The sequence below is a fragment of the Colobus angolensis genome, unplaced genomic scaffold (genome assembly GCF_000951035.1).
Source record: "Colobus angolensis palliatus isolate OR3802 unplaced genomic scaffold, Cang.pa_1.0 Scaffold198, whole genome shotgun sequence".
NCBI classification, from domain to species: Eukaryota; Metazoa; Chordata; class Mammalia; order Primates; family Cercopithecidae; genus Colobus; species Colobus angolensis.
In genome coordinates this window covers 2,110,494-2,138,357 of record NW_012115132.1, presented here as the reverse complement: position 1 = coordinate 2,138,357, position 27,864 = coordinate 2,110,494, and the positions used below count along the sequence as shown (strand labels likewise).

The 27,864-nt window shown below is 39.1% G+C and overlaps 1 protein-coding gene across 2 annotated transcripts in view; it reads right to left on the bottom strand.

The window, feature by feature from the left end:
- The window catches only part of TAF2 (TAF2 RNA polymerase II, TATA box binding protein (TBP)-associated factor, 150kDa), a 109,249-nt gene that overhangs the window by 76,515 nt on the left and 4,870 nt on the right, over positions 1-27,864 (bottom strand). For both annotated transcript variants that reach the window (XM_011941066.1, XM_011941067.1), the window contains exons 3-6: positions 19,777-19,937; positions 7,314-7,432; positions 4,898-5,039; positions 2,842-3,073 (exon numbers count right to left, since the gene is read on the bottom strand). In XM_011941066.1, the coding sequence (XP_011796456.1) occupies positions 2,842-3,073; positions 4,898-5,039; positions 7,314-7,432; positions 19,777-19,937 (654 nt within the window). The remainder of the gene's footprint in view (positions 1-2,841; positions 3,074-4,897; positions 5,040-7,313; positions 7,433-19,776; positions 19,938-27,864) is intronic.

The window sequence follows — 27,864 nt, the reverse complement described above, 5'->3', positions numbered from 1 at the left end:
TCATGGACATTTATTAGTTCCCCAAATTAATACTTTTATAATTTCTTATGCCTGTCTTTACTGCAATCTCTGAACATAAACTGTGAAGATTTCATGGACATTTATCACTTCCTCAATCAATACTCTTAAATTTCCTATGCCTGTCTTTAATCTCTTAATCCTGTCATCTTCATAAGCTGAGGATGTATGTCACCTCAGGACCCTGTGATGATTGCATTATCTGCACAAATTGTTTGTAAGACATGTGTGTTTGAACGATATGAAATCTTGGCATCCTAAAAAGCAACAGGGTAACAGTGATTTCCAGGGAACAAGGGAGATAACCATAAGGTCTGACTGCCTGCAGAGCCGGGCAGAACAAAGTCATATTTCTCTTCTTGCAGAAAGCAAATAGGAGAAATAATGCTGAATTCTTTCCCCAGTAAGGAATAACCTGGGGAAAGGAGGCCTCTAAATGGCCACTCTGGGAGTGTCTGTCTTATGCGGTTGACAATAACGGATGAAATATGCCCTAGTCTCCTGCAGTACCCTCAGGCTTGCTAGGATTAGGAAATTCCAGCCTGGCAAATTCTAGTCAGACTAGTTGTCTGCTTGTGAACCCTGTTTCCTGTTAAGATGTTTATAAATGAAAATGCGTGCCCAACAGGACATGGAACCTCGTCAGTAATTTTAATTTCAGTAATTCTAATTTCACCCTAGCCTTGTGATCTTGCTCTATCCTTCTACCCTTGTGATCTTTTATTGCCCTTTGAAGCATGTCATCTTTGTGACTTACTCCCTGTTTGTAACCCCTTCCCCTTTTGAAATCCCTAATAAAAACTTCCTGGTTTTGCAGCTCAAAGGGCATGATGGAACCTACCAATAGATGATGTCACCCCCGGAGGCCCAGCTGTAAAATCTGTCTCTTTTGTACTCTTTCTCTTTATTTCTCAGACCAGCTGACACTTAGGGAAAATAGAAAAGAACCTACATTGAAATATTGGGGGCTGGTTCCCCTGATACTGTGCCAAATGAGTGCCATCAACAATGACACAGATCACTGACTAGAGCAACCATGTAAGGTTTCACACAGGAGTGTGAAGCTGTTGTAATCTTTTTGAGTTCAACAGAAGTTTGATAGGGAACTTTTGGTATAGGAAAAGAGAACATCCCAGAGTCAAAGATGGGAAGAAAAAAGGTATGATCAGAGAAGTCTCAGTAAACTATTTTGAATATAACATCTACTAGGGTCAAATTATAGAAGATCTTGAAAGTCATGCTAAAGAGTTCTAATTACTGCAGAATTATAAAGGCAAGGGAAGTTTTTAATTTATCATAAAAATTATTCTTCTAATAACATTTAAAAGAACAGATTAGAGGCTACTATAAGAGTGGAGAAAAGTATCTATGTATTATTAATGATCAGGGCCCAAAACAGTATCATGATTAACACTCCCTTTGTATTAATCATGATATTTAATCATAATTTTATTTGTGTATGCAAATAAAAAATACTATTAATCAGAAAAAGGACTCATTTTTAGACAAACCTACAAGACAGCAAATTTACTGATAATGCAGGTCACAACTCATGTATTTGACACAGAGAAAGACTAAGTCAGGAAAAACAATTCTTGACTATCATTTGCCCTGTTCCTGTTCAATAACTCAGAGTAGAAAAAAATTATTCTGAAATACAAAATAGGTACTAATCAAACACTGATTTTAAAGTTGATCATTTACCAAAGACAATAAAGCTCACTGCCAATCTTATCAGTGGATAAACCTTTCAAAAGAGTCATTGTTAAGACAACATAAGCAAAATCAACACAAAATATCCTGAATCTTTTCCATGAGTGATTTTACAAATCCTGTGAATTTCAGCAAAGAAAATATAAAAGGCAAACTGAGGAGCTCACCGAAAGCCTGCTGCCCTCAATTTTTATTCACATGACTAAAAGAAATGCTGTTGAGATATACATGGTCAAATTACATGTTTATATATTTCTTTAAAAAAAAAAATCTAGGTTGAAGACTAAAGAAGAGAGGTAACAACTAATAAATCATTTTCTAATCAGCAGAAGTCTCATGCTTGGGGAGGTCTAAAACTGCTATTTGGCCTGTCAATTGATAAATGAATTATGATAAGATATGTGCTGGGAAGAAACTAGAAGTCTTCCTGAGTATGCTAACCGGGTTTCTAACTGTCTATTTTCCTCTGTATCGGTTGAAGAGAGAATAAATCTTGCTCTTTAATTTTGAATTTACAATATTGTACATTCCAGAGATGGGACCACAACATTCAAAAACATGATAAACAAAAAGATGACATTAGTAATGAACAGAATTAGTTACAGAAATCAACCTATACTCTAAATAACTGAAGCTATTTTGAAATGCTAAGACTCTGTTGGAAAATAATCTGAGATTTAAATACAACATTTTAAAAGAAATTCATTCAAGAATTCACATCATTATATATATCAGATAGGGAAACTTATTTATTTATTTATTTATTTTGAGACAGAGTCTCAGGCTGTTGCCCAGGCTGGAGTGCAGTGGCACAATCTTAGCTCAATGCAAGCTCCGCCTCCCGAGTTTAAGCCATTCTCCTGCCTCAGCCTCCCAAGTAGCTAGGACTACAGGTGCCCACCACCACGCCTGGCTAAGTTTTTGTATTTTTAGTAATGACTGGGTTTTGCTGTGTTGGCCAGGATCGATTTCCTGACCTCGTGATCCACATGCCTTGGCCTCCCAAAGTGCTGGGATTACAGGCGTGAGCCACTGCACCCAGTCAATATCCATTGTTTTAAAAGCAGTAAAAGGCCAGGAGGAGAGTAAGAGGGGAGAGCTCTGACTTACCTCATGCATGTATGGATCTACAAGTATTTCAAATGGTCCAATGGCCAAGGAGATATTTGACGCTGCTGTAGGAATGGTAAGCATATAATGGAAAGTTTTCTTCCTCATATCATGGGTATACACTGTCTCCACCAAATCGCCATTAGAAACAGCAACCATTGCAGCATCTACTGTAAATTCTAATTTCCATGTACACAATTCAGAGTATGAATCAACACAAGGGAACCAAAATCTAGAAAAAAGATTGACAATATAGAAAATGTATTCAAAGTGTCCTCTACATTGCTTTCCCAACATGCAAGTTATTTTAGCATTTCTAGAAAATGAACAAACAAAACCTTTAGCTATTTGGCTACTGAAGCTTTTTACTGTACAACCTGAAAAAAATCTGATAAAATAAAATCTGTTTCCAAATACTATTTGGCAACATTAAAAAAAAAATTATGTGTTACCATCAGTTCAAACCCTAAAAAGAGTTAAGCAATTCTTAGTTTCCAATGTTTTAAAAAATAACTTTAACTTGTATATGCACATTAGTCAGTTTTTATGCAGCATTCATTTCTAGAAACTAAAAAAGGCTTATAGTAAAAAGTTTTATAAAATATAATGAACATTCAGAATTTATTTGATTAAATTATAAAACTGCTTTTTTGAAGTATGTAACGCATTGTATAAATTCAAACTGAGTGCTGGTAAAGCCAGATATAAAATTTATAGTCAGCTTTCATCAATTCAGGTAAGGTGTTATGTGACAGGGTAGGTACTTAGTATTGAGGCATAAAAGTGTGTAAGACATTATCCCTGGTTTAGAGTAGTTATTATAATAATCTGAGGAGAGGCTGGGCGCAGTGGCTGATGCCTGTAATCCCAGCACTATGGGAGGCTGAGGCAGGTGGATTACCTGAGGTCAGGAGTTTGAAACCAGCCTGGCCAACATGGTGAAACCTGTCTCTACTAAAAATGCAAAAATCAGCCAGGAATGATACATCTGCTTGTAATCCCAGCTACTCCAGAGGCTGAGGCAGAAGGATCACTTGAACCTGGAAGGTGGAGGCTGTATGAGCCGAGATTGCGCCACTGCACTCCAGCCTGTGCGACAGGCTGTCTCTACTAAAAGACATGCGGAAACCCTGTCTCTACTAAAAATACAATAATTAGCCAGGTATGGTGGCACATGCCTGTAGTCCCAGCTACTTGGGAGGCTAGGCAGGAGAATCACTGCAATCCAGGAAGTGGGGGTTGCAGTGAGCCAAGATTATGCCACTGCACTCCAGCCTGGCCAACAGAATGAGACTCTGTTTCAAAAAATAAATAAATAAATAAGCAGAGTTGAGAAGTAGAATGTGGAGTGGGGAAGTAGAGAATGAAAGCAGGTGAGAGGAGGTCTCTGTAATGCTTGTAACGTTGTGTCTAAGTGTAAATTATGTGGGCTTGTTCACTTGTGAAAATTCATTGAAGTTTACATTCTGTGCAATTTTCTCTACGTATGTTTTACTTCAAAATAAAGTTTTTAAAAAAGAAGGAATCAAGTCAGATGATTATTTTAGAACAGTAAACATGAAAATGAGAGAGAATAAGGGAGATGTAAGATGAAGGCGGGCTGGGCGCCGTGGCTCATGCCTGTAATCCCAGCACTTTGGGATGCCAAGGTGGGCGGATCACTTGAGGTCAGGAGTTAAAGGCCAGCCTAGCCAACATGGTGAAATCCCATCTCTACTAAAAATATAAAAAAATTAGGCAGGTGTCGTGGTGAATACCTGTAATACCAGCTACTTGGGAGGCTGAGGCATGAGAATCACTTGAACCTAGGAGGCACAGGTTGCAGTGAGCAGAGATAGCACCCCAGCGCACCCCAACAAGGGTGACAGAGCAAGACTGTCTCAAAAAAAAAATAATTTTTTTTAGGAGGAATGACTAACAAAGTAATTTGAAAGAACTCTGAATTTGGGAGGGAATAAAACTAGTATTTCTTGTTTTACACTAAATGTACATCTTGCTTATACATAAAAAATGCAATTTAAAAATTAATTGAAATATTTAAGAATCTATAATCTACCTTGTAGAATTTTGATACCCACAAGAGAAAACATGAGCACCTCTCTCTGCCATACTTCCCTCTACACTGGGTACCACAAAATGAAGACCTCCTTTGGGCTGATCCAGAGAAAAATTAATGTGTATCTTCAGGACCTTTAACTCTGTAACAAATAAACATATACACACATTGATACATAAATAAGTAAGTACAGTGGTCTATAAAAGACAAAGATTTAATGCTGAACATGAAATGGAATTGAGGACTGAGATTTATATGAAAAACCACACTACTTACCCTAGTTTAGACTTTTACCACGTCTGCCTATATTAACTCAACAGGCTGCTACTATTGGTATTTCTACCTCCAATCAATTATAACTATTGCTTGTATTATTTTCCCAAAATATACCTTTGGTTATGCCATATCCTCCTCTCAACATTTCTGACAATGTACAATGCCTAAAAAGTCCAAAACTCCCACACTGCACACTTACACCTTCCAAATCCAATCCCAAACTTACTGATACAGTTTGGCTCTGTGTTCCCACCCAAATCTCATCTTGTAGCTCCCATAACTCCCACATGGTATGGGAGGGACCCGGTAGGAGGTAATTGAATCACAGGGATAAGTCTTCCCCGTGCTGTTCTCATGATAGTGAATAAGAGTCAAAAGATCTGATGGTTTTCAAAATGGGAGTTTCCCTGCATAAGCTCTCTCTCTTTTTTTTTTGCTGGCCACCATCTGCAGAAGACATGACTTGCTCCTACTTGCCTTCAGCCAAGATTGTGAGGTCTCCCTAGCCACGTGGAACTGTAAGTTCATTAAACCTCTTTTTCTTCCTAGTCTGAGGTATGTCTTTTATCAGCAGCATGAAAATGGACTAACACACTTACTTTTCAAGTTCTTTCTCCTATTACATTCTCCCGCAAAATTAACCCTAGGTGACTTTGGGGAGTACAAGGATGAGAGGTAGAGTAGGGAACACTACTCGAGAATTTGCATTATTATTGTGTATTTTGTTACGCTTGATTTCTTCACTGTAAACTGCACTGCTTTCGTAAGATTCTAATTTCCCTCCAAGCATTACAATCATACGCACTATCTCCAAACACTAAAAAGGAAATGACGACTTCCACGTCTGTCCCCTAAATTAGGGTAAGTTCCTCCACAAACCCTACTCTGACCCCAGCACCCACAACAGAAAGCAATAAACAAAACAAGAAGTCTTTTACTTCCTTATCTTGATTTTTATAAGGCTAAATAAGCAAGGCAGAAGCTAATGTACAATATTACAGTGGCTAAAACTTTATACAAGACACAAAGAAGGTTTAAGAAGTCTGCAGACTGAGTATCAGAAACCCTGTGTTTTAGCTTTAACTCCACCAATAATTTGCTAAGTGAAGTTCAGCAGGTTACTCACTCTCATTAGACTTCAGCTTACTCTTCAGTAAAAAGAAGGAATTGAACCAGATTTTTCAGGATCTTTCCTGCTACAAAATGCTATAATTCTAAACTAATTTGATATTGTACAGGTTCTCAAATCTTGACAAGCGGTTCTATCTACATGATTTTTTAAAAATATTTTTCACAGCCAGGTGCAGTGGCTCACGCCTGTAATCCCAGCACTTTGGGAGGCCAAGGCAGGCAGATCACCTGAGGTGAGGAGTTCGAGACCAGTCTGGCCAACATGGTAAAACCCCGTCTCCACTAAAAATACAAAAATTAGCCAGGCATGGTGGCGGGAACCTGTAATCCCAGTTACTCGGTGACTGCAGCAGGAGAATCGCTTGAACTTGGGAGGCGGAGGTTGCAGTGAGCCAAGATTGCGCCATTGCACTCCACCCTGGGCGAGGAGAGCAAAACTCCATCTCAAAAAAAAAAAAAAAAGTTTTTTTGCTTTAAAAAACGGTGAAATAAATTGCTTTTTTCATAGCCCTGAACTGACATTATCCTGTTAGCCAGTGATCTTTAATAAGAAAAAGAGCTTCCAACTCATTCTGTATATTTCAACTGGTTAATTTACAATATTGACATCATTGGTTTTTTTTTTTTTTTTTTTTTTTTATTAGACAGAGTCTCACTCTGTTGCACAGGCTGGAGCGCAGGGGTGTGATCTCAGCTCACTGCAACCTCCACCTCCTGGGTTCAAGCAATTTTCCTGCCTCAGCCTCCTGAGTAGCTGGGATTACAGGTGCCCACCACCATGCCTGGCTAATTTCTGTATTTTTAGTAGAGATGGGGTTTTGCCATGTTGGCCAGGCTGGTCTTGAACTCCTAATCTTAGGTGATCCAACTGCCTTGGCCTTCCAAAGTGCTGGGATTATGGGTATGAGGCACCGTGCCTGGCCAGCATCATTAGTCTTCATGTAAAAGTCTCTAGTCTTTGAATCTAACATGATTTTAGTATATAGTCAATATATTCTTGGTGCTTTACCATCAACATGTTTCCACAGCTCTGATGGAACTTTAATGCAAAGTTCTCCATTTCCTGCATCAGGGTCCACCGCACTAACTGCAGCTGCATATGCATTGGAAAAATAATTGAGGTTTCTCCTGGGGAAAAAAAAGAGCCAACTTTTAATAATAAGATAATAAGCCATATATCTTAACAAGCATTTTCTTTTTCCTTTTTTTTTTTTTTTTTTTTTTTGAGATGAAGTCTCACTCTGTTACCCAGGCCAGAGTTTAGTGGCACCATCTCAACTCACTGCAACCTCCACCTCCCAGGTTCAAACATTCTCGTCCCTCAGCCTCCCGAGTAGCTGAGATTACAGGCACCCATCATCACAACCAGCTAATTTTTGTATTTTTAGTAGAGATGGTGTTTCACCATGTTGGTCAGGCTGGTCTCAAACTCCTAACCTCTAGTGATTCATTCACTTTGGCCTCCCAAAGTGCCTCAGATTACAGGCATGAGCCACCACACCCGGCCTCTGAGCATTTTCTTAAATATCATTTGATATGAATTGTTTGTAAGCATTTTATCTTCTTATATAATTCCTAAAAACACTCTTTAGCCAAGTAATGGTTTGTTCTACTCACCATGTTAAAAACCATTAAACTATGAATACAATAGAATATATATTCTACTCACCAAGTTACATAACTATTATTATGACTATCACATTCTTTGTTAATTTTGGAATGCCAAAGCCACTATACTATTTTGATATAAATGTAAAGAATATGTGAAGAATTGAATAAATATTCTCTATCAATCTGGCAAAAAATTGAATGGATTCAACAAGCTTTATAATTTGACAAAAATTAAGATGTCGAAAACAAATCAGGATGGAACTCAATTCCTCACAATGTAATAGCACCTACCTCCACCCATTAGTGCATCATAATGTAAGCTTAATGAAGCAGAGAATTTTCAGCAGACTCACTGTTATATTCACTATGTCAGGAGAGACTACTACATAAATATTTGTTCCATAGTTATCTAACCTTATTTCCCATTTGATGAAAACAATACGATGAAGTCTTACGGAAATGTGAAAATGTTGTTCTCAACTGGTTTTAAAATTGTATCCCATAAAAGCAACTTATATGTGTATATATACACATATTACATTTCCTTGCTGAAATTAGTTAAAAAAATACAAAAGAAATGAAAGACAGAAAAAAGATATGGAATGGGAAGGGCAAGAATACAAGATGAAATACACAAACATCATGAGCCACATCCTCGTTGTACACCTTTATGTCTGCCATCCTGCCATTAGGTGTAGCCACAAGGTGAAATCAGTGACATTCCCATAGCTTAATAATTTTTTCATCTAGTTAAAAGACAAGTTTGAGCTGGGCATGGTGGCTCACGCCTGTAATCCCACCACTTTGGGAGGCCGAGGTGGTGGGTCACCTGAGGCCAGGAGTTCGAGTCCAGCCTGGCCAATATGACAAAACTCTGTCTCTACTAAAAATACAAAAATTAGCCAGGCATGGTGGTGCATGCCTGTAATCCCAGCTACTCGGGAGGCTGAGGCACGAGAATCGCTGGAGCCCAGGAGGCAGAGGTTGCAGTGAGCTGAGACTGCACCACTCCACTCCAACCTGGGCAACAGAATGAGACTCTGTCTCAAAAAAATTAAAAAATAAAAATAAAAAGACGAGTTCCAAATACTCTACAGAATAATTCAAGGAAAAATAAAATGGGAAAAACCATTAAAGAAACATTAAGGCTATAGACTCCTAACTTGACAGAGGTCATTCCTTCTCCATCTTCATCCATCTCTCTACCAACTATGAAGGATGTAACATAACTATGGCTTTAACAACTATTTAAGGTAACAACTACAAAGCATAGAGTTCTGAAAGTGAAAAGACTTCTCAATATATTTTAATAATTTATTTCTGTGAAGTAAACATTGTTGACAATGAACACTGACATTCCAAAAATGTTCAGAGCATCTTCACCAGTAGATCCCATCTCAAGAAACCACTTTCTTTGCTCATCCATAAGCAGCAACCCCTCCATCCATTAAAGTTGTATCATAAGATTGCAGCAATTCAGTCTTCCCTTTAGGCTCCACTTCTAATTCTAGTTTCATTGCTATTTCTACCACAACTGCAGTTACCTCCTTCTCTAAATCCCTCAAAGTCATCCATGAGGTTTGGAATCAACTTCTTCCAAACTCTTGTTCATGTTGATGTTTTGATCTCCTCCCTAAATCATCAGTGTCCTTAATGGCATCCAGAATGGTGAATCCTTTTCAGGGTTTCAACTGACTTTGTCTAGACCCCTCAGAGGAATCACTATCTGTGGCAGCTATAGCCTTATGAAACGCATTTCTTAAATAATAAGACTTGAAAGTAGAAATTACTCCTTAATCCACAGGCTGCAGAATAGATGTTACGTTAGCACACATAAGAACAGTATTAATCTCCTAGTGCATCTCCATCAGAGCTCTTGGGTAATCAGGTGTCTTGTCAATAAGCAGTACCATATTAAAAGGACTCTTGTTCTGACCAGAAATCTCAACAGTGGGCTTAAAATATTCAATTCAGTAAGCTATACTGTAAACACCTGTTGTCATCCAGGCTTTGTTGCTTCATTTACAGACAACAGGCAGAATAGATTTAGCATAATTGTTAAGGGCTGCAGGATTTTTTGGAATGGTAAATAAGCATTTCTTTAACTTAAAGTCCCCAGCTGCATTAGCCCCTAATAAAAGAGTCAACCTGTCCTTTGAAGCCAGGCACTGACTTCTTTTCAGCTGGGAAAGTTCCAGATAGCATCTTCTTCTAGTAGAAGGTTGTTTCATCTACATTGAAAACCTGTTGCTTAGTGTAGCAACCTTCATCAAAAACCTTAGCTAAATCTTCTGGGTAACTTGCTGCAGCTTCTATATCAGCACTTGTTGCTTCACCTTGCACTTTCATGTTATGGACAAAATTTCTTTTCTTAAACCTCAAGAACCAGCCTCTCCTAGCTTCAAAAACTTCTTCACCTGTCAGCATTCACAGAACTGAAGAGAGTTAGGGCCTTGCTCTGGATTAGGCTTGGCCTTAAGGGATGGTGTGGCTGGTTTGATCTTCTATCCAGATCTCTAAAACCTTCTCCACATCAGCAATAAGGCTGTTCCATTTTCTTATCATTTGTGTATTCATTGGAACAGTACTTTTAATTTCCTTTAAGAACTTTTCCTTTGCAGCCACAACTTAGCTAACGGGCCAAGAGGCCTAGCTTTTGGCCTTCCTCCCTAAGCTTAACCATTTCTATAGCTTTTGGTTCAAGATGAGAGATATGAGACTCTTCCTTTCACTTGCATGCTCAGAGGCCATTGTAGGGTTATTAATTGACCTAATTTCAATATTGTGTGTCTCAGCAAATAGGGAGGCCCGAGGAGGAGGACAGAGACAGGGAACAGCTGGTCCACAGAGTAGTCAGAACACACACAAGGTTTATCATTTAAGTTTGCCATCTGATATGGATGCCATCTGTGGCATCCCCAAAACAATTACAATTGTAATATCAAAGATCTCTGATCACAGATTACCTTAACAGATATAATAATGAAAAAGTTTGAACTGTTGCAAGAATTACAAAAATGTGACATAGAGACATGAAATGAGAACGTGTTGTTGGAAAAACAGCACTGATAAACCTTCTTCATGCAAGGTTATCACAAACCTTCAATTTGTGAAAAAAACAGTATCTGCGAGGCACAATAGAGCAAAGCACAATAAAAGGAGGTATGCCTGTGTTTTTTTTAAATTATCATACAAAAAAAAAAACCTTTTTTGGGAGTCTACAGTTGTATAAAATTCAACATATGCACAGATTCAGTTAACTACCAAAATCAGGATATAGAACAGTTCTGTCATCCCCAAAAAGTCCCTTACGCTATCCTTTGTGTCAAATAAATGGAATCACATAGCATGCTACATTTTGAGACTGGCTTGTGTCACTAGGTTTTTGAAATTCATCCAAGTTGTTACATATATTAATAATTTGATCCTTTTGCCATTGAGTGGTATTATATTGTAGAGACTGTAGCAGTTTGTTATCCATTGACCAGCTGAAGAGCATTTAGGGTATTTTTAGCTTTGGAAGTATGAAATAAAACTGTTGGCCGGGCGCGGTGGCTCAAGCCTGTAATCCCAGCACTTTGGGAGGCCGAGACGGGCGGATCACGAGGTCAGGAGATCGAGACCATCCTGGCTAACACGGTGAAACCCCGTCTCTACTAAAAATACAAAAAAAAAAACTAGCCGGGCGAGGTGGCGGGCGCCTGTAGTCCCAGCTACTCCGGAGGCTGAGGCAGGAGAATGGCGTAAACCCAGGAGGCGGAGCTTGCAGTGAGCTGAGATCTGGCCACTGCACTCCAGTCCGGGCGACAGAGCGAGACTCCGCCTCAAAAAAAAAAAAAAAAAAGAAATAAAACTGTTATGAACACTTGAACACTTGTGTACAGGTTTTTGTGTGAATATAAGCTTCATCTCTATAGTACAAATACCTAACAGTGGGACTACTGAGTCATATGGTAAACACATTTAACTTTCTAAAAATCTACAAAACTCTCAGAAGAGTTGTACCATTCTGCATTGCTATCAGCAAGATCTGAACGTGCCAGTTGCTCCAAATCCTTGTCAGCACTTACTCAACGCACCATCTAATTTTAATGACCATTTTATCTACATAGTATAATTTATTTTCAATAAAATTTCAAAAACATAAAATTTGATGATTGCAAAACCTGTATTCCCCCCCAAGTTATCAGGGAAATGCAAAAATAAAATAACTATTGTACCAAAAGAAAGCCAGATTTAAACATTACATATTAGAGTTATTAGTTTTTTTACGGGAAATTATTTTCATTTAATCTCCTCATTTCCTGAGAAAAGGTGAAGTGGTCCAAATAAAATGAGTTATTATAAATGGAATCAACTGGGAAGTCAGTCTCAAATAATCTGATGGTTTAGATTTCAACATACAAATCAAATGCTTTCTTTCATTACTTCACAGAAGTCAAAAATTACAGTATAAAATTTTAATGTGTTTTCAATCTTCAGAATAATAATGACTACAAAGTATTTAATATGTCCTTGCCCTATAACCTCTACCATCCCCATCTCTCAATCCTTCTTACAGGAATGCAACTTAAAGAGAAGAAACACTATAGATATTGAAGAATTAGTAAATTAAGGGAATAGATATAATTTTCTCTAAGAATTTTAAATATCCATATTAAATTAATATAATCTGATAATCCTTTGTCAAATAAAGAACATTTGCCTCTTAAAACTATAGGTGCAGATTTTATAAAACTTCAGTTTCGATTATTTGTAAACTTTCCCTCTATTTAAAAAATTTTTTATAGAAGTAAACTTTTACGGAAGTAAACCAGAAAGCTACACACACCTAGCAAACAGCTTGATACATTTTTACAAACTGAAAAATTCAAGTAATAAGCCAAAACCACAATGAATAAGGATGACTGTAAAAATAAGCAAACCAAAATTTAACCTGGAACCGTGACATAAGGCTGCTGAGTGAAAAATCTACCTTACCAGATTTTCCTATGAAAAAGCCTAAGGGTTTCACTGCTTACAAGTTCAAATTTGATCCAACTACTAACGCAACTTTTTTTTTTTTAATTTAGAGAGTTTAAGTGAGCCAAAGTGACAACAGCTGCTCAGAAGACTCACCCAAGTAACCTTGGATATGACCTCCATTTAAACTTTGTTGCATCCAAGTTTTTAAAGACAAAAAAGAGGGACAGGAAGTGGGTTGACAGCAAACAGTCTGTCAGGGATTCTCACGGGTTTAAAGAAAGAACATTGATTAGTGATTGGCTACACATTTTTAAGCTATAGGGTATGGGTTGTAGTATCCTATGTGACACTGTTAGGTTAACTAACTACCTGGGCAATAACAAGAAGTTTCAAGGCATGAATAGATAGCTCAAGGGAGCAGAATGTGATTGCTGCCTCATTTTTTTTTTTTTTTTTTAAATTTCAATAGCTGTTTGTGTACAAGTGGTTTTTGGTTACATAGATGAATTCTACAAAAGGAAAGTCTGAGATTTTAGTGTACCTGTTGCCCAAGCAGTGTACATTGTACCCAATATGTCATTTTAAAAATCTCTCCCTCCTCCCTGCTTTTGAGTCTCCAATATCCAGACATATCACTCTGTATGTCTTCACATACCCATAGCTTAGTCTTGAATATTCTGATGGTTTAGATTTCAACATACAAATAAAAAATGAGAACATATGGTATTTGGTTTTCCATTTCCGAGTTACTTCACTCAGAATAGTGGCCTCCGGTTCCAGCCATGTTGCTACAAAAGACATTTCATTACTTTTTTATGGGTGAGTAGTATCCCATGGGGTGTGTGTGGGGGGGTGTGTGTGTGTGTGTGTGTGTATGTATATATGTGTGTATATATATGTGGTATGTGTGTATGTATACACATGTGTATACACACATTTCCTTTATCCACTCATCAGTTAATGTGGACTTAGGCTGGTTCCATATCTTTGCACTTGTGAATCGTGCTGCAATAAACATAGACACGTAGATGTCTTTTTTGACATAGGGACTTATTTTCCCAGTAGTGAGAATATTTTACTTATTTCTCAGTAGTGAGAACGCTAGATCAAATGGTAGATCTACTTGAACTCGCCATACTGTTTTCCACACAGGTTGTACTCATTTACACTCTCACCAGCAGTGTATAAGCATTCCCTTTTCACCATATCCATGCCAATATCTATGGGTTTTTTTGTTTGTTTTTACTTTTTCATAATGGCCATTCTGGTTGGGATAAGGTGTATGTCATTGTGGTTTTAATTTGCATTTCCCTGATTATTAGTGATGTTGAGAATTTCTTTATACGTGTTGGCTATTTGTATATCTTAACAAAAGTCTATTCATTTGCTTTAATGTGTTTTATCTGATATAAAAGAACAGCTACTCCTGCTTGATTTTGGTTTCTATTTGCATGGTATATGTTTTTCCACCCTTTTACTGTGAGTCTGCAAGAATCCTTGTGGGTGTTAGGTGATTCTCTTGAGGACAGTGGATATTTGGTTTGTGATTTTTAATTCTAAAACAACTTTTAAAAGGCGAATGAGTTTCAAGCTACTAGAAATACTTTATCTAGATAAAGGACAAAATGGATCTACTGCAATGTATATACTGATTAGTCCAAATAGGAAGAACCATATCTAGAGTTCAGGGATTACCACATTTAAGAAAACACAGTATCAAATCTGAAATCATCCAGAGAAGGACAAAGAAAATGGAAATAAATTGAGAAAGAGTTTCTAACATGAGGAATGGTTGAGAATAATCTCAATAATTCTGTAGCCTGAAGAAAAGAAAACTTAGGGGAAAGGTATTTATCTAATTAGGATTAAGTTTGTGACTATTAAGACAAAACAAACTGTAGCTCAATGTAATAAAGAACTTTCTAGCATTTAGAAATAATGAAAGAGGTGCTTTAAAATATAATGAGGACCAGGCACGGCGGCTCACACCTGTAACTGCGGCACTTTGGGAGACCAAGGCAGAAGGACCACTTGAAGCCAGGAGTTCAAAACCAGTTTAGGCAACATAGTGAGACCATGCATCCAGTAAAAAAATAAAAATAAAAAAAAATTAACTAACCAAACGTGGTGGCAGGCACATATTGTCCCAGCTACTTGACAAGCTAAGGCAGAGGATGGCTTGAGTGCAGGAGTTCAAGGCACACTATAGTAAGCCATGATCGCACCACTGCATTCCTGCCTGGGTGACAGAGCAAGGCTCTGTCTTTAAAAATATAAAAATTAAAAAATTAAGAAAAATATATTATGAGCCCTGCCGAACTGGAAGCATTCAAGCAGAAGATGAAATATAGTAAGGCTTCATGTTGAATTTTAGATTAAATGAACTCTAATGTCCCTCCAACTCTAAGATAACTTAATTCTAATACTAATAAACCAACTGGCAGTGCAATATTGTAGCTGACTTAAAATACTGATATTACTTAACCATAATCAATAAGGGAATTACCAATTTCTATTACATGACATTAATGAAATAATTTTAAAGCTCCATGTAGAAGTCTGCATTAAAATATAGAATCTACAAAATATTAAAAATAACAAACCCAGCAATTTAAAAAAAATCATTATAACTGGATAATTACTTCATTTATATACTAAAATAGGTAATTTCATTTCTGCTGCCACTCCTTGGTGGAAATTAAACTCATTTTTGACACTGAGAAAAGTTGGGACATTTCAAGTAAAATAAAAAGGGGCTTCTCGGCTGGACGTGGTGGCTCACACCTGTAATCCCAGCACTTTGGGAGGCTGAGGCGGGCAGATCATGAGGTCAGCAGTTCAAGACCAGCCTGGCCGATGGGCTGAAACCCTGTCTCTATCAAAAATACAAAAAAAAAAAAAAAACAAAAAACAAACAAACAAAAAATTAGCTGGGTGTGCTGGCGCGCACCTGTAGTACCAGCTACTAGGGAAGCTGAGGCAGGAGAATCACTTGAATCCGGGAGGCGGAAGTTGCAGTGAGCCGAGATCATGCCACTGCACTCCAGCCTGGGCGACAGAGCAAGACTCTGTCTTAAAAACAAAAAACAAACAAAAAAAAAGGTTGGGGGCTTCTCAAAGTGGAAAAGCCTGGCCAGATGCGGTGGCTCACGCCTGTAATCCCAGAACTTTGGGAAGCCGAGGCAAGCAGATCACAAGGTCACAAGTTCGAGATCAACCTGACCAACATGGTGAAACCCTGTCTTTACTAAAAATACAAAAATTAGCCAGGTGTGGTAGCACGTGCCTATAATCCCAGCTACTCAGGAGGGTGAGGCAGGAGAATCACTTGAATCTGGGAGGCGAAGGTTGCAGTGAGCAGAGATGACACCATTGCACTCCAGCTTGGATGATAGAGTGAGACTTGGTCTTAAAAAAAAAAAAAAAGAAAGAAAGAAAAAGAAAAAGTGGCAAAGCCTATCTAGGAACAAAACAAAGAGGAAAAAGAGCTATCAGTCACTGTGGGTTACCCATCCACAGAAACAGTCTCCCTGACAAAGTCTACATTTAACTTTTTCTAAGAAAAGAGAAGTACAGCAAAAACAAAAACACTGAAGAGCTGTAGCTCCTGTGGAGACAATCTACAATCTATCTACAATCCATAAGATTCACACACAAAATATATGTAGGAAAACTTCAAGTGCTGAATTATTTTATTGAGAAACTGTAAAGCAAAAAGACAGCTGCTTATACGTATTACATAACCAATATGTTTTTAAATTGTTAGTATACGTAACGTAACATGTCAGCTAACAGTTGGATAAAATAGATAGAAATGCCTTTCAGCCTCTTATCCAAATGTTTCTTTTCCTTATATTCCCCTACAGTTCAAAGGAGCTGAATCTCAACCATTGTAAGCACACTCTTTCAATCAAAAATAGGGAGGGTATGGCACCTTAACTTTAAAATAATAAGAAAATGTGATTAAATAGTATAGTACATTACTTCTCTCAGTGTTAAGACATACTTGTACGTAAAATCAACGGTAAAATCAAATTTACTAATGAATTTGAAGTTTCACTTTTAATTTCAAAACTGCTCTATTTAATTTGTTTTAGTTGTATTGGTTCATTAAAGAAGGAAAGTTATTTCAGAAATAAGTAACAGAAGCATCTAGGAGCATGCTAAAGGCCTTAGCTATCTGCCTTTCCCAAAGTTCTCTTTAAAAGTAACATCTTTCACAGGTCTTTTTCACATCTAACTGTCAATAAACATAATATTTCTTCTGAATAATTGGTGTGTTTTTGTCATGTCTTATGAATCTTAAAAACCCTCTTTGCTATGGCAATCAGAAATATGACACAAACCTGCAGTTTTCCTCTAGGAATTGTGCAGTAACTTAATAGTGAGTATCCACCACCATCCTATACTTGCTTACCCTTCATGCTAATTTCATTAGCTACTTTCTAAAACTTATGTCTAATAAAACTCTAAAATCAATTTCTTTTCGAATAATTCAGAGGATAAACAGAAGCAAAAATACGAAAATCACCTCTCTTAAAGAGTAATCAAGATTCTAAAGCTAAGCAAAAAAGCAGGGATAGTCACGCATACTAGTCAATTATTAGTCAAGCATTTACTAAGTGGCCATGGCCAACAGAGCTATGGTTCTAGTTGAATGAAAAATTTTAAATACATTCCATCTTTCCCAATTTCCTAGCCTAACCTTTGAAAAGATTCTCCTTTAGAACTTCCTCTTCATTCTTTAAATTATAAATATATACAGGTCTGTGGCGTGTTAGGAACCAGGCCACACAGCAGGAGGTGAGTAGCGGGTGAGCAAGCATTACCTTCTGAGCTCTGCCTCCTGTCAGATCACCAGCAGCACCAGATTCTCATAGGAGCCCGAACTCTATTGTGAACTGCACATGCAAGAGATCTAGGTCGCACGCTACTTATGAGAATCTAATGCCTGATGATCTGAGGTGGAAGTTTCATCCAAAACCCCCTCTTGCCCTCTGGTCCGTGGAAAAACTGTCTTCCACGAAACCACTGACTTAGAATACTAAAAGTAATGAGGCATCTTCCATTACCACTAGAGAAAAAATTTAGGGAATATCACTAAAGAAAAATTTTAGGGAAAATATTTAGGGTATATCATCAAAATAAACAGAGCAAAGTAAAGCTTGCTTCCTTAACAGACCAAGAGTCCTGTCATCACACTTAATAGATTATCTTGAGACCTGGGCAGCAACAACAAATTATTAGTAAAAAAGATGTACAGACACTGTGTTTTGTGACTGACAAACAGGCACCTTGCCCTATTATCAAATGAAGAGTTCTAGGCTGGATAGGGTGGATATTTTGGCCTTCTGGCAAGGTAATAGGTCCTCTATCTGCTCTTCATCAAGTGATCTTTCCATTTATTAGTGGTGTATACTAACCTCCTCAAAGGCAGAAGTTTTTGTTTTTGTTTTCTGGGGGGAAAGGGATGCAGATAATTTTGTAATAAGTCTTTTTATGTCAGTTCTGCAAATGTGGCTTTAAAAGCAATGTAATTTCAACAACTCACCTTTGTGAAATGGAAAGTTACAGGAGTAAATCAGGGATTCCCTGAATTTTTCCAATCCCATTTGTGTATCTCCTCTCTAAATGTGAAAGATTTTAAACCAATGATTATTGGGACCACAAATACGTTTAAAAACAAGCCGCCCTTGTAAACCTTTGCAATTCCTTACGGCAGTGGTTCTCAAGCTTCGGTCTGTATCAGAATCACCTGGCAAGCTTGTTAAAACACAAACTGTAGGAGCCTATCCACAATTTCTGAGTCAGGTCTGGGGTATTGCTTGAGAACTGGTCGGTCGAACAAGTTCCCAGTTGATGCTTGTCTGGGAATCACAATTTAAGAACTGCTGCCTTAAGGCATTATACATCTGGACTAGTTAAAACATCATCTCGACTACAAAGTTTATCATAAAGTTTTGGCATCCTACCCCTAAACACAAAGAACCACAGAAATGACATAACCCAATGTTATCAAAGCTTTGAAAAAGTAAGTGCCCTCACATGTATTGATAGTATTTAAATTAGCATAAATTTAAATACTAGGGCACAATCAGGTAAAATACTGAAAAGAGCCATTAGAAATGACAAGCAAAAAAATCAAAGGGAAAAAATTTGTATGTGCCAAAACATTCACTCACCACTTACAACTGCAAAATGCCAAACAACTGGAGAATAATTATACAAACTATAGTACACTGAGCAAATGGAGTATTATTTAACTATAAAGATGACAAAAAACGCAGCGCGCACACACACAGAAAATGGAAACAAAGTATGAAATACAAAAAGTAGAACATAAAACTGATAACAGCAATGTATGTTTAATGATAAAAATCAGAAGTAGCCTCCATAGATGTAGTATTTATTTAAGGTGAAGAAATAGGCTACTTCAGACCTAATATAAGATAGTTTAATGCAGTCAATTTCATTAGCTACTTTCTAAAACTTTTCAATAGAATATTTCACAGAATATTTTGAAGTAGCCTCTGGTCTACAGATTACAGTGACCATCTAACCCACTGAAAATTACTTTCAATATTTATGAAGTAAATAGTTAAGAAAAACATTAAAAGTAAAAAAAAGAAAAAAGACTAAGAAAATCTAATTACAGTTCCCAGATAATACTTCCTTAAAGTTTTAACATGCAGAAGGGAAACTTAGTAACTACGTTGGGCACAGCTAGCAAAATCACTTGAACCAAATGTACAGAGAGGTAAACAGATCAAAAAGACTGGGATTCAAAGCCTAATAACAATCTTAAAAAAAAAGTACTTTGAGAAAAACTAACCCAATCATTAAAAACATTTTTTCAAAACTGTTAAAAATAATGACTTTTAAAGTGCATAACTTACTGTTTTGATTCACTGTGACAAACTTCCAAGGTTGGGTCATTATAAATAAAAGCAGCCTCTAAATCATTGATCCTTACTCGGTATATTCTACACTGTTTACTGTTCAACTTGATTCTATTCAAGTTTGCAACTGTGGGAAATATAGTCAGTTCCACAAATCCCTGCAAAGATAGAGAATAACAACCTCATTACAAAGACTGGTATGTTTCAGAATATATTTCTTTAATTTTTACTACTTACACACATATTACACTCCAGACACAAAATCCCAAATAGCTACATACATATGTATGCTCTCCAAGTATCTTACTTTCAAACACGATTGTCCTAGTGACTGAATGGGTGTGAATTATGTATACTTTATCATCCTGGTGGTTCATATTCACTATCAGTGAAAATTAGGCAGTCAGAAAAAAGTAAAAGGGCTCGTTACTCTCAAAAACCAGAATTTTTAAACAGACTAGGACCTAAAAAGGGAAGAAGAAAAAAATGACAGAGCAGAAACAGAATCAAAACCAGAAGGTTGATGAGTGAAAGAACATGTCAGAAAAAAAAGGGGTAAAAAATTATACCACTGAAAGTAACAAGTAAGAGTTTCTGCTCACGAGTAAATTAGGACACGTAAAATGGCAACAGCTACAAAAGATACCAAGGCAAGTAGGAAAAATCTGCTGCTATATCCAGGAGCTGCAGATACGTCACAGTGTTCGGTCACTTCCTACCGAGTCGTCCAGAGGCCGTATGTAGTTCGACCATGTCAGCTGCATGGTAGCAATGTCTCTTATCCAACACATGAAAAACAGTTAAATACAGACTGTTCACCACCCTCTTGTATTGAATCAATGCAAAAGATGAACAGATGAAACACGGAATATATGTTCATTGATTTTAATATCCTGGGTTGAAAACTGATATACTCAAACATAAAACAAGAGAGGGCATGAAATTGCAGTATTTCAGGGGCTCCAAAGTGAACAGAAAAATTTCAGAGGCTGTAACAGAAATATTTAAGACAAAATTCAGATAGCAACCATAGAGGACTAGATTATAATGGCCGCTACCATGTACCAGACATTACACTAGATACTTTCTTATGTTCCCTCTAATCCTAATACCAACTCCAAGAGACTACTTTATACTTTTTACAAAGAAGCTACAAATATTACTGTAAAGTATTTTTAAAAGTTAACTTTTTACAGATAAGATAACAAAGGCAAAAAAATTAGGTCAGTAATAAGTAGGGAATAGAGATTCAAACACAACTAAATAATTCCAAACAAATCCCACTATGCCATAATGCCTCTGGGTACAAGGGTTTTAAATAATATGCAAAGTTGTTTTTAGGTAACATTTAGCCCCAACTGCCCAAGAAAGCCTAGAGATTCTGTAGCCCCTTTGTTCTCAATTCCCAAGTAAGAGGATAGCCATACACTCTTAAGTCAGAACAATCTGCACATATCTGTGAGTTAGAAACACAGAGAACAAAAGAGTAAAGTCCAAAATAGAGTTGATAAAGATGCTGTGTTTAAAGGCGTAAACTACGAGCAGCTGTAGCAAGGATGACCAGAATTCCTTTTAATTAGAATCTGTCATCCAATGACCATTCTAAATTTAAAAGAGCTTGGATCAGCTGAAAGCCAAGAATTAGAACCAAGACAACTACAAAACAAAAGATTAAAGAAAGTACTGTCAATTTCTACTTGGGTGAGACATAAGAACAGCATCTTACGTCTTATGGCTTTCTAAACTCTGGTAACAATAATAGAATGATGAAATGTAATTCAGGAAGATAGGAAAAGCCCAGTCTCCTTGCACCATCAGGCCTCTGCCACCTCCTAGGGCTCTAACCTACACCTGCCTGAAACATTCAGACCCATTAACCTCTACAAGTCTTCAATCTCTGCTGCCCTTAGCCACTGGCATAACTGCAAGCCCCTCAGGTCATCTAGCGTCTCACTCCTTGCTTCTTGCTCTCTTCCCCACTTCACAGATAACGATCCTCCTGGAGCCCACATTCCATTTTAAATATTTCACTTGTGCCTTTCAACCTTTTCTAAAACTCCCTCTCTACCCTCTTGCCTTATGGCTCCTGAATCCTCCTAGACAAGAAGCTACTTACTCTCCCATTCATTTTAAATGAGGGTAGTGGAAAACAGGCATTCTCCTAGTTTCCACCACTACTTCCGGACCATTTATAGGATTTTATTTAACGTACACTATAAGGTTAAGGATAATGTGGTGTCACCGTTAAAAGCAGGTGTTTTGGAGGTAGACTCCCTGTATAGAAATCCTAGCTCTACCACTTAGTAACTGTATGATCTTGGGCTAGTGACTCCAGCTCACTGTGCCTCAGTTTCTTCATAAAAAATAATGACATTACTGGCCTATTAGTGCTATTACGACAACCGAACAGCCAGGCATGGGCTCATGCCTATAATCCCAGCACTTTGGGAGGCTGAGGCAGGAGGACTGCTTGAGTCCAGGAGTTCAGAACCAGCCCGGTCAATATAGCAAGACCCTAACTCCACAAACTATTAAAAAATTAGCCAGGCATGGTGGCTGTAGTTCCAGCTACTGGGGAGGCTGAGGTGGAAGGATTGCTTGAGCCTGGGAGGTTGAGGCTACAGCGAGTTGTGGTTGCGACACGGGTGACAGAGCAAGATCACATCTCAAAAAACAAAACAAAACAAAAACAAAGACAACTGAAAAACTTACTACATGGAAAACACTTAAAATTATAGCTGGCATCTAGTATATGCTTAATAAATGCTTCTGTTATTCTTTTCTGTTTATCCTTTGTGTTCATGCTATAGAGGTACACTATCCTCTATGCTTCTTCATTAATGTCTATGAAATTCCCCAACATTTGCTGAAGGCTCATACTCTTGTTTTTTTTTTTTTCTTTTCAGAGACAACATCCTGTTCTGGCACCCAGGCTGGAGTGCAGTGTAGCAATCATGGCACACTGCAGCCTCAACTTCTCAGGCTCAAGTGATCCTCCCACCTCAGCCTCCAGAATAGCTGGGGACTACAGGCATGCACTACTACTTCTGGTTAATTAAAAATTTTTTTCTCTAGAGACGGGTCTTATCATGTTGCCCAAGCTGGTCTGGAACTTCTGGCTTCAAGGACCCTCCTATCTCGGCCTCCCAGAGCACTGGGATTACAGGTATAAATACTGCACCTGGTCACATACTCTTCTTTTGTAACACATGTCTGCCATCACTCTAAGTGACCTGAATATAGATGTGTCTGATCCAACCAATAAAAATGCCTCAAAGTTCCCTGACCTCAATTCCTACAATTTTCACTTCCATCCAGGAAGAATCAAGATCACTCTGAAAAGCACTTCATCACTGCTTAGAACTGCTCTGATGCTGACATTATGAACTCAAATGTCCACAATGCCTCTCCTCACCCTTCTCATTACTTCTCTACCAGTCCTCCCGTTCAACTGCCTGAAATCCTCCTGTCCTTGACTTCTTCCAGTTTCTCACCACAATCTTCTTGGCACTCCCTTCACCCTAAATCCTTAAATTCAACCACTCCTCTGCCAACTACCAATTATCCTGCCCCTCTGTTTCATGTATCCATCTTTCCCTTCTGTTTAAGAATGATATATCCAATGGTCCTTCAGCACCCACTCCCCACAGTATAAATATCAGGTTGTCGCTCTCTTGTAATTACAATCTTTCCTTTCTGTAGAATGTTTTTCCTGTGCCTACAAATATGTTCAAAACTCAAGGTTTTAAGTCTTTAGATCTATGCTACCCTCAAATGAATGTTTTGCCATCTTTCTCTCATACCTTCAAAAGAGAAACTCTTGAAAAAGTAGAATGTGTTCACTGTTCCAACTCTCTCTTCCATTCAGTACAATATGACTTATGCAGTCATCATTCCACCGAAGTTACCTGATATGGTCTAGCTGTGTCCCCACTCAGATCTCATCTTGAATTCTCATGTGTTGTGGGAGAGACATGGTGGGAGGTAACTGAATCACGAGGGCCAGTCTTTCCGTGCTGTTCTCGTAAAGTGAATAAATCTCATGAAATCTGATGGTGTGAAAAACGAGAATTTTCCTTCACAAGCTCTTTTTGCCTGCCGCCATCCATGTAAGAGATGACTTCCTCCTCCTTGCCTTCTGCCATGATTGTGAGGCTTCCCCAGCCACGTGGAACTGTAACATCTCCATTAAACCTATTTCCTTTGCAAACTGCCCAGTCTCAGGTACGTCTTTACTAGCAGCATGAAAACGAACCAATACAGTAAACTGCTACCAGTAGAGTGGGGTGCTCCTAAAGTTACCTGAAAATGTGGAAGCAACTTTGGAACTGGGTAACAGGCAGAGGCTGGAACAGTTTGGAGGGCTCAGAAGAAGACAGGAAAATACGGGAAAGTTTGGAACTTCCTACAGACTTGTTGAATGGCTTTGACCAAAATGCTGATAGTGATATGGACAATAAAGTCCAGGCTGAGGTGGTCTCAGATGGACATGAGGAACTTGTTGGGAACTAAAGCAAAGGTGACTCTTGTTATTTTTAGCATAGAGACTGGCAGCATTTTGCCCTGCCCTAGAGATCTGTGGAACTTTGAACTTGCGAAAGATGATTTAGGGTATCTGGTAGAAGAAATATCTAAGCAGCAAAGCATCAAGAGGTGACTTGGGTACTGTTAAAGACATTCCATTTTATAATGAAAGTACAGCATAAAAGTGTGGAAAATTTCCAGCCTGACAATGATAGAAAAGAAAATCCCGACTGGGGATGGTGGCTCACACCTGTAATCCCAGGACATTTGGAGGCCAAGGCAGGTGGATCACGAGGTCAGGAGCTCAAGACCAGCCTGGCCAAGATGATGAAACCCAATCTCTACTAAAAACACAAAAAATTAGCTGGGCGTGGTGGTGGGCGCCTGTAATCCCAGCTACTCAGGAGGCTGAGGCCTTGAACTTGGTAGTGAGCTTAGATCGAGCCACTGCACTCCAGCCTGGGGAACAAAGTGAGACTCCATCTCAAAAAAAAAAAAAAAAAAAAAAAAAAAGAAAATCCCATTTTCCGAGGAGAAATCCAAGCCGGCTATAGAAATTTGCATAAGTAATTGGGAGCTAAATGTTAATCCCCAAGAAAATGAGGAAAATGATGTCTCCAGGGCATGTCAGAGGTCTTCACACAGCCCCTCCTATCATAGACAGGGAGGCCTAGGAGGAAAAAGTGGTTTTGTGGGCCAGGCCCGGGGTCCCCACGCTGTGTGCAGCCTAGGGACTTGGTGCCCTGCATCCTAGCCACTCCAGTCAGGGCTGAAAGGGGCCAATTTAGAGCTTGAGCCGTAGTTTCAGAGGGTACAAGCCTCAAGTCTTGGCAGCTTCCATGTGGTGGTGAGCCTGTGAGTGCACAGAAGTCAAGAACTGAGGTTTGGGAACCTCTATCTAGATTTCAGAAGATGTATGGAAACGCCTGGATGCCTAGGCAGAAATTTGCTGTAGGGGAAGGATCCTCACAGAGAACCTCTTCTAGGCCAGTGCAGAAGAGATATGTGGTGTCAGAGGCCCCACAGGGTCCCTACTGAGGCACCGCCTAGTGAGCTGTGAGAAGACGGCCACCATCCTCCAGACCCCAGAATGGTCCGCTGACAACATGCACCATGCACCTGGAAAACCTGCAGACACTCAACAACATCCAGTCAAGGGAGCTGGGAGGCTGCAACCTGCAAAGTCACAGGGGCAGAGCTGCCCAAAACTATGGTAACCTACCTCTTACATCAGCATGACCTGGATGTGACATGGAGTCAACGGAGATCATTTTGGAGCTTTAAGATTTGACTGCCCTGCTGGATTTCAGACTTGCATGGGGCCTGTAGCCCATTTGTTTTGGCTAATTTCTGCCATTTGGAATGGCTGTAGTTACCCATTGCCCGTACTCTCATTGTGGGAAGTAACTAACTTGCTTTTGATTTTACAGGGTCATAGGCAGAAGGGACTTGCCTTGTCTCGGATGAGACTTTGGACTGTGGACTTTTGAGGTAATGCTAAAATGAGTTAAGATTTTGGGGGACTTTGGGAAGGAATGATTGGTTTTGAAATGTGAGGACGTAAGATTTGGGAGGGGCCAGGGGCACAATGATGCAATTTGGCTGTGTCCCCACCCAAATCTCATCTTGAATTTCCATGTGTTGTGGGAGGGACCCAGTGGGAGGTAACTGAATCATGGGGGCAAGTCTTTCCTGCACTGTTCTCATGATAGTAAGTCTCACGAGATCTGACAGTTGGTTTGTTTGTTGTTGAGACAAAGTCTCGTTCTGTCATCCAGGCTGGAGTGCAATGGCACGATCTTGGCTCACTGCAACCTCCGCCTCCCAGGTTCAAGAGATTCTCCCGTCTCAGCCTCCCAAGCAGCTGGGATTACAGGCACCCACCATCAGGCCCAGCTAATTTTTGTATTTTTGTAGAGATGGGGTTTCACCATGTTGGCCAAGCTGGTCTTGAACTCCTGACCTCAGGTGATCCGCCCATCTCGGCCTCTCAAAGCACTGGGATTACAGGCGTGAGCCACCACGCCTGGCAATCTGACGGTTTTAAAAACAGGAGTTTTTCCAAATACCGCATGTTCTCACTCAAAAGTGGGAACTGAATAATGAGAACACATGGACACAGGGAGGGGAACATCAAACACCAGGGCCTGTTGGGGGGTGGGTGACTAGGGGAGGGATAACATTAGAAAAAAATACCTAATGTAGGTGACAAGTTTATGGGTGCAGTTAACTACCAGGGCACGTGTATACCTATGTAGCAAAACTGCACGTTCTGCACATGTAACCCAGAACTTAAAGTATAATTTAAAAACAAAAAACAACAACAACAAAACGGGAGTTTTTCTGCACAAGCTCTCTTTTTGCCTGCTGCCATCCATGTAAGAGGTGACTTGCTACTCCTTGCCTTCTGCCATGATTATGAGGTGTCCCCAGCCACATGGAACGATGAGTTCTCCATTAAATTGCTTTCCTTTGTAAATTGCCCAGTTTCAGGTATGTCTTTATTAGCAGCGTGAATATGGACTAATACATTACCCTTGCTGTGGTCACTAATGACCAAGAATTACTTTCAGTTTTCAAGTTTATATTTACTGTTTACATTTAAAATTAATAACCATTACATTTCTTTCTTTTTTTTTTTGAGATGGAGCTTCACTTGCTGCCCAGGCTGGAGTGCAGTGGTGCAATTTCGGCTCACTGGAACCTCTACCTCCTGGGTTCAAGCGACTCTCCTGCCTCAGCCTCCCAAGTAGCTGGGATTACAGGCGTCTGCCACCACACACAGCTAATTTTCTCGTATTCTTAGTAGAGGCGGGGTTTCACCATGTTGGCCAGTCTGGTTTCAAACTCCTGACCTCATGATCCACCGGCCTAGGCCTCCCAAAGTGCTGGGATTACAGGTGTGAGCCACCACGCCCAGCCTCCTCCTTCTTCAAATATGTTTTTCAGCCAGGTGCAGTGGCTCACACCTGTAATCCCAGCACTTTGGAAAGCCGAAGTAGGGTGGATCGCTTGAGCCCAGGAGTTTGAGACCAGCCTAAGCAAAATGGCAAAACTCCATCTCTACAAAAAATACAAAAATTAGCCAGGCTGGTGGTATGTGCCTATGATCCCAGCTAGTCAGGAGACTGAGGTAGGATAACCACCTGAGGCCAGGGAGGTTGAGGCTGCAGTGAGCTGTGATTGCACCACTGTACTCCAGCCTAGGCGACAGTGAGATCCTGTCTCAAAACACAGGTTTTCGCTGCTTTCTATGGGCCGAGTGTCAGTTTTCTCAAATATCATATTCTTCAGATATTTCTCCCTGATGCTCACTTCCTGCTAGATACTCTAAGTGAGCTTTTCCACACCCTTAATGAACAATTGTATATCAAAGGCTCCCAAATCTCTCACCATCCTTTATCTGCACAGACATGTAGCCAACTACCCACTATTCATCTCAATAACCCCAAAGTGCATGAAATGTAACATTTTCTAATCTGACCTATGAATCTTTCCTCTCAAACCTGCTGCCCTTCCCTTCCATACACAGAGTAACCATTTGTTTAAACTTATGCATTT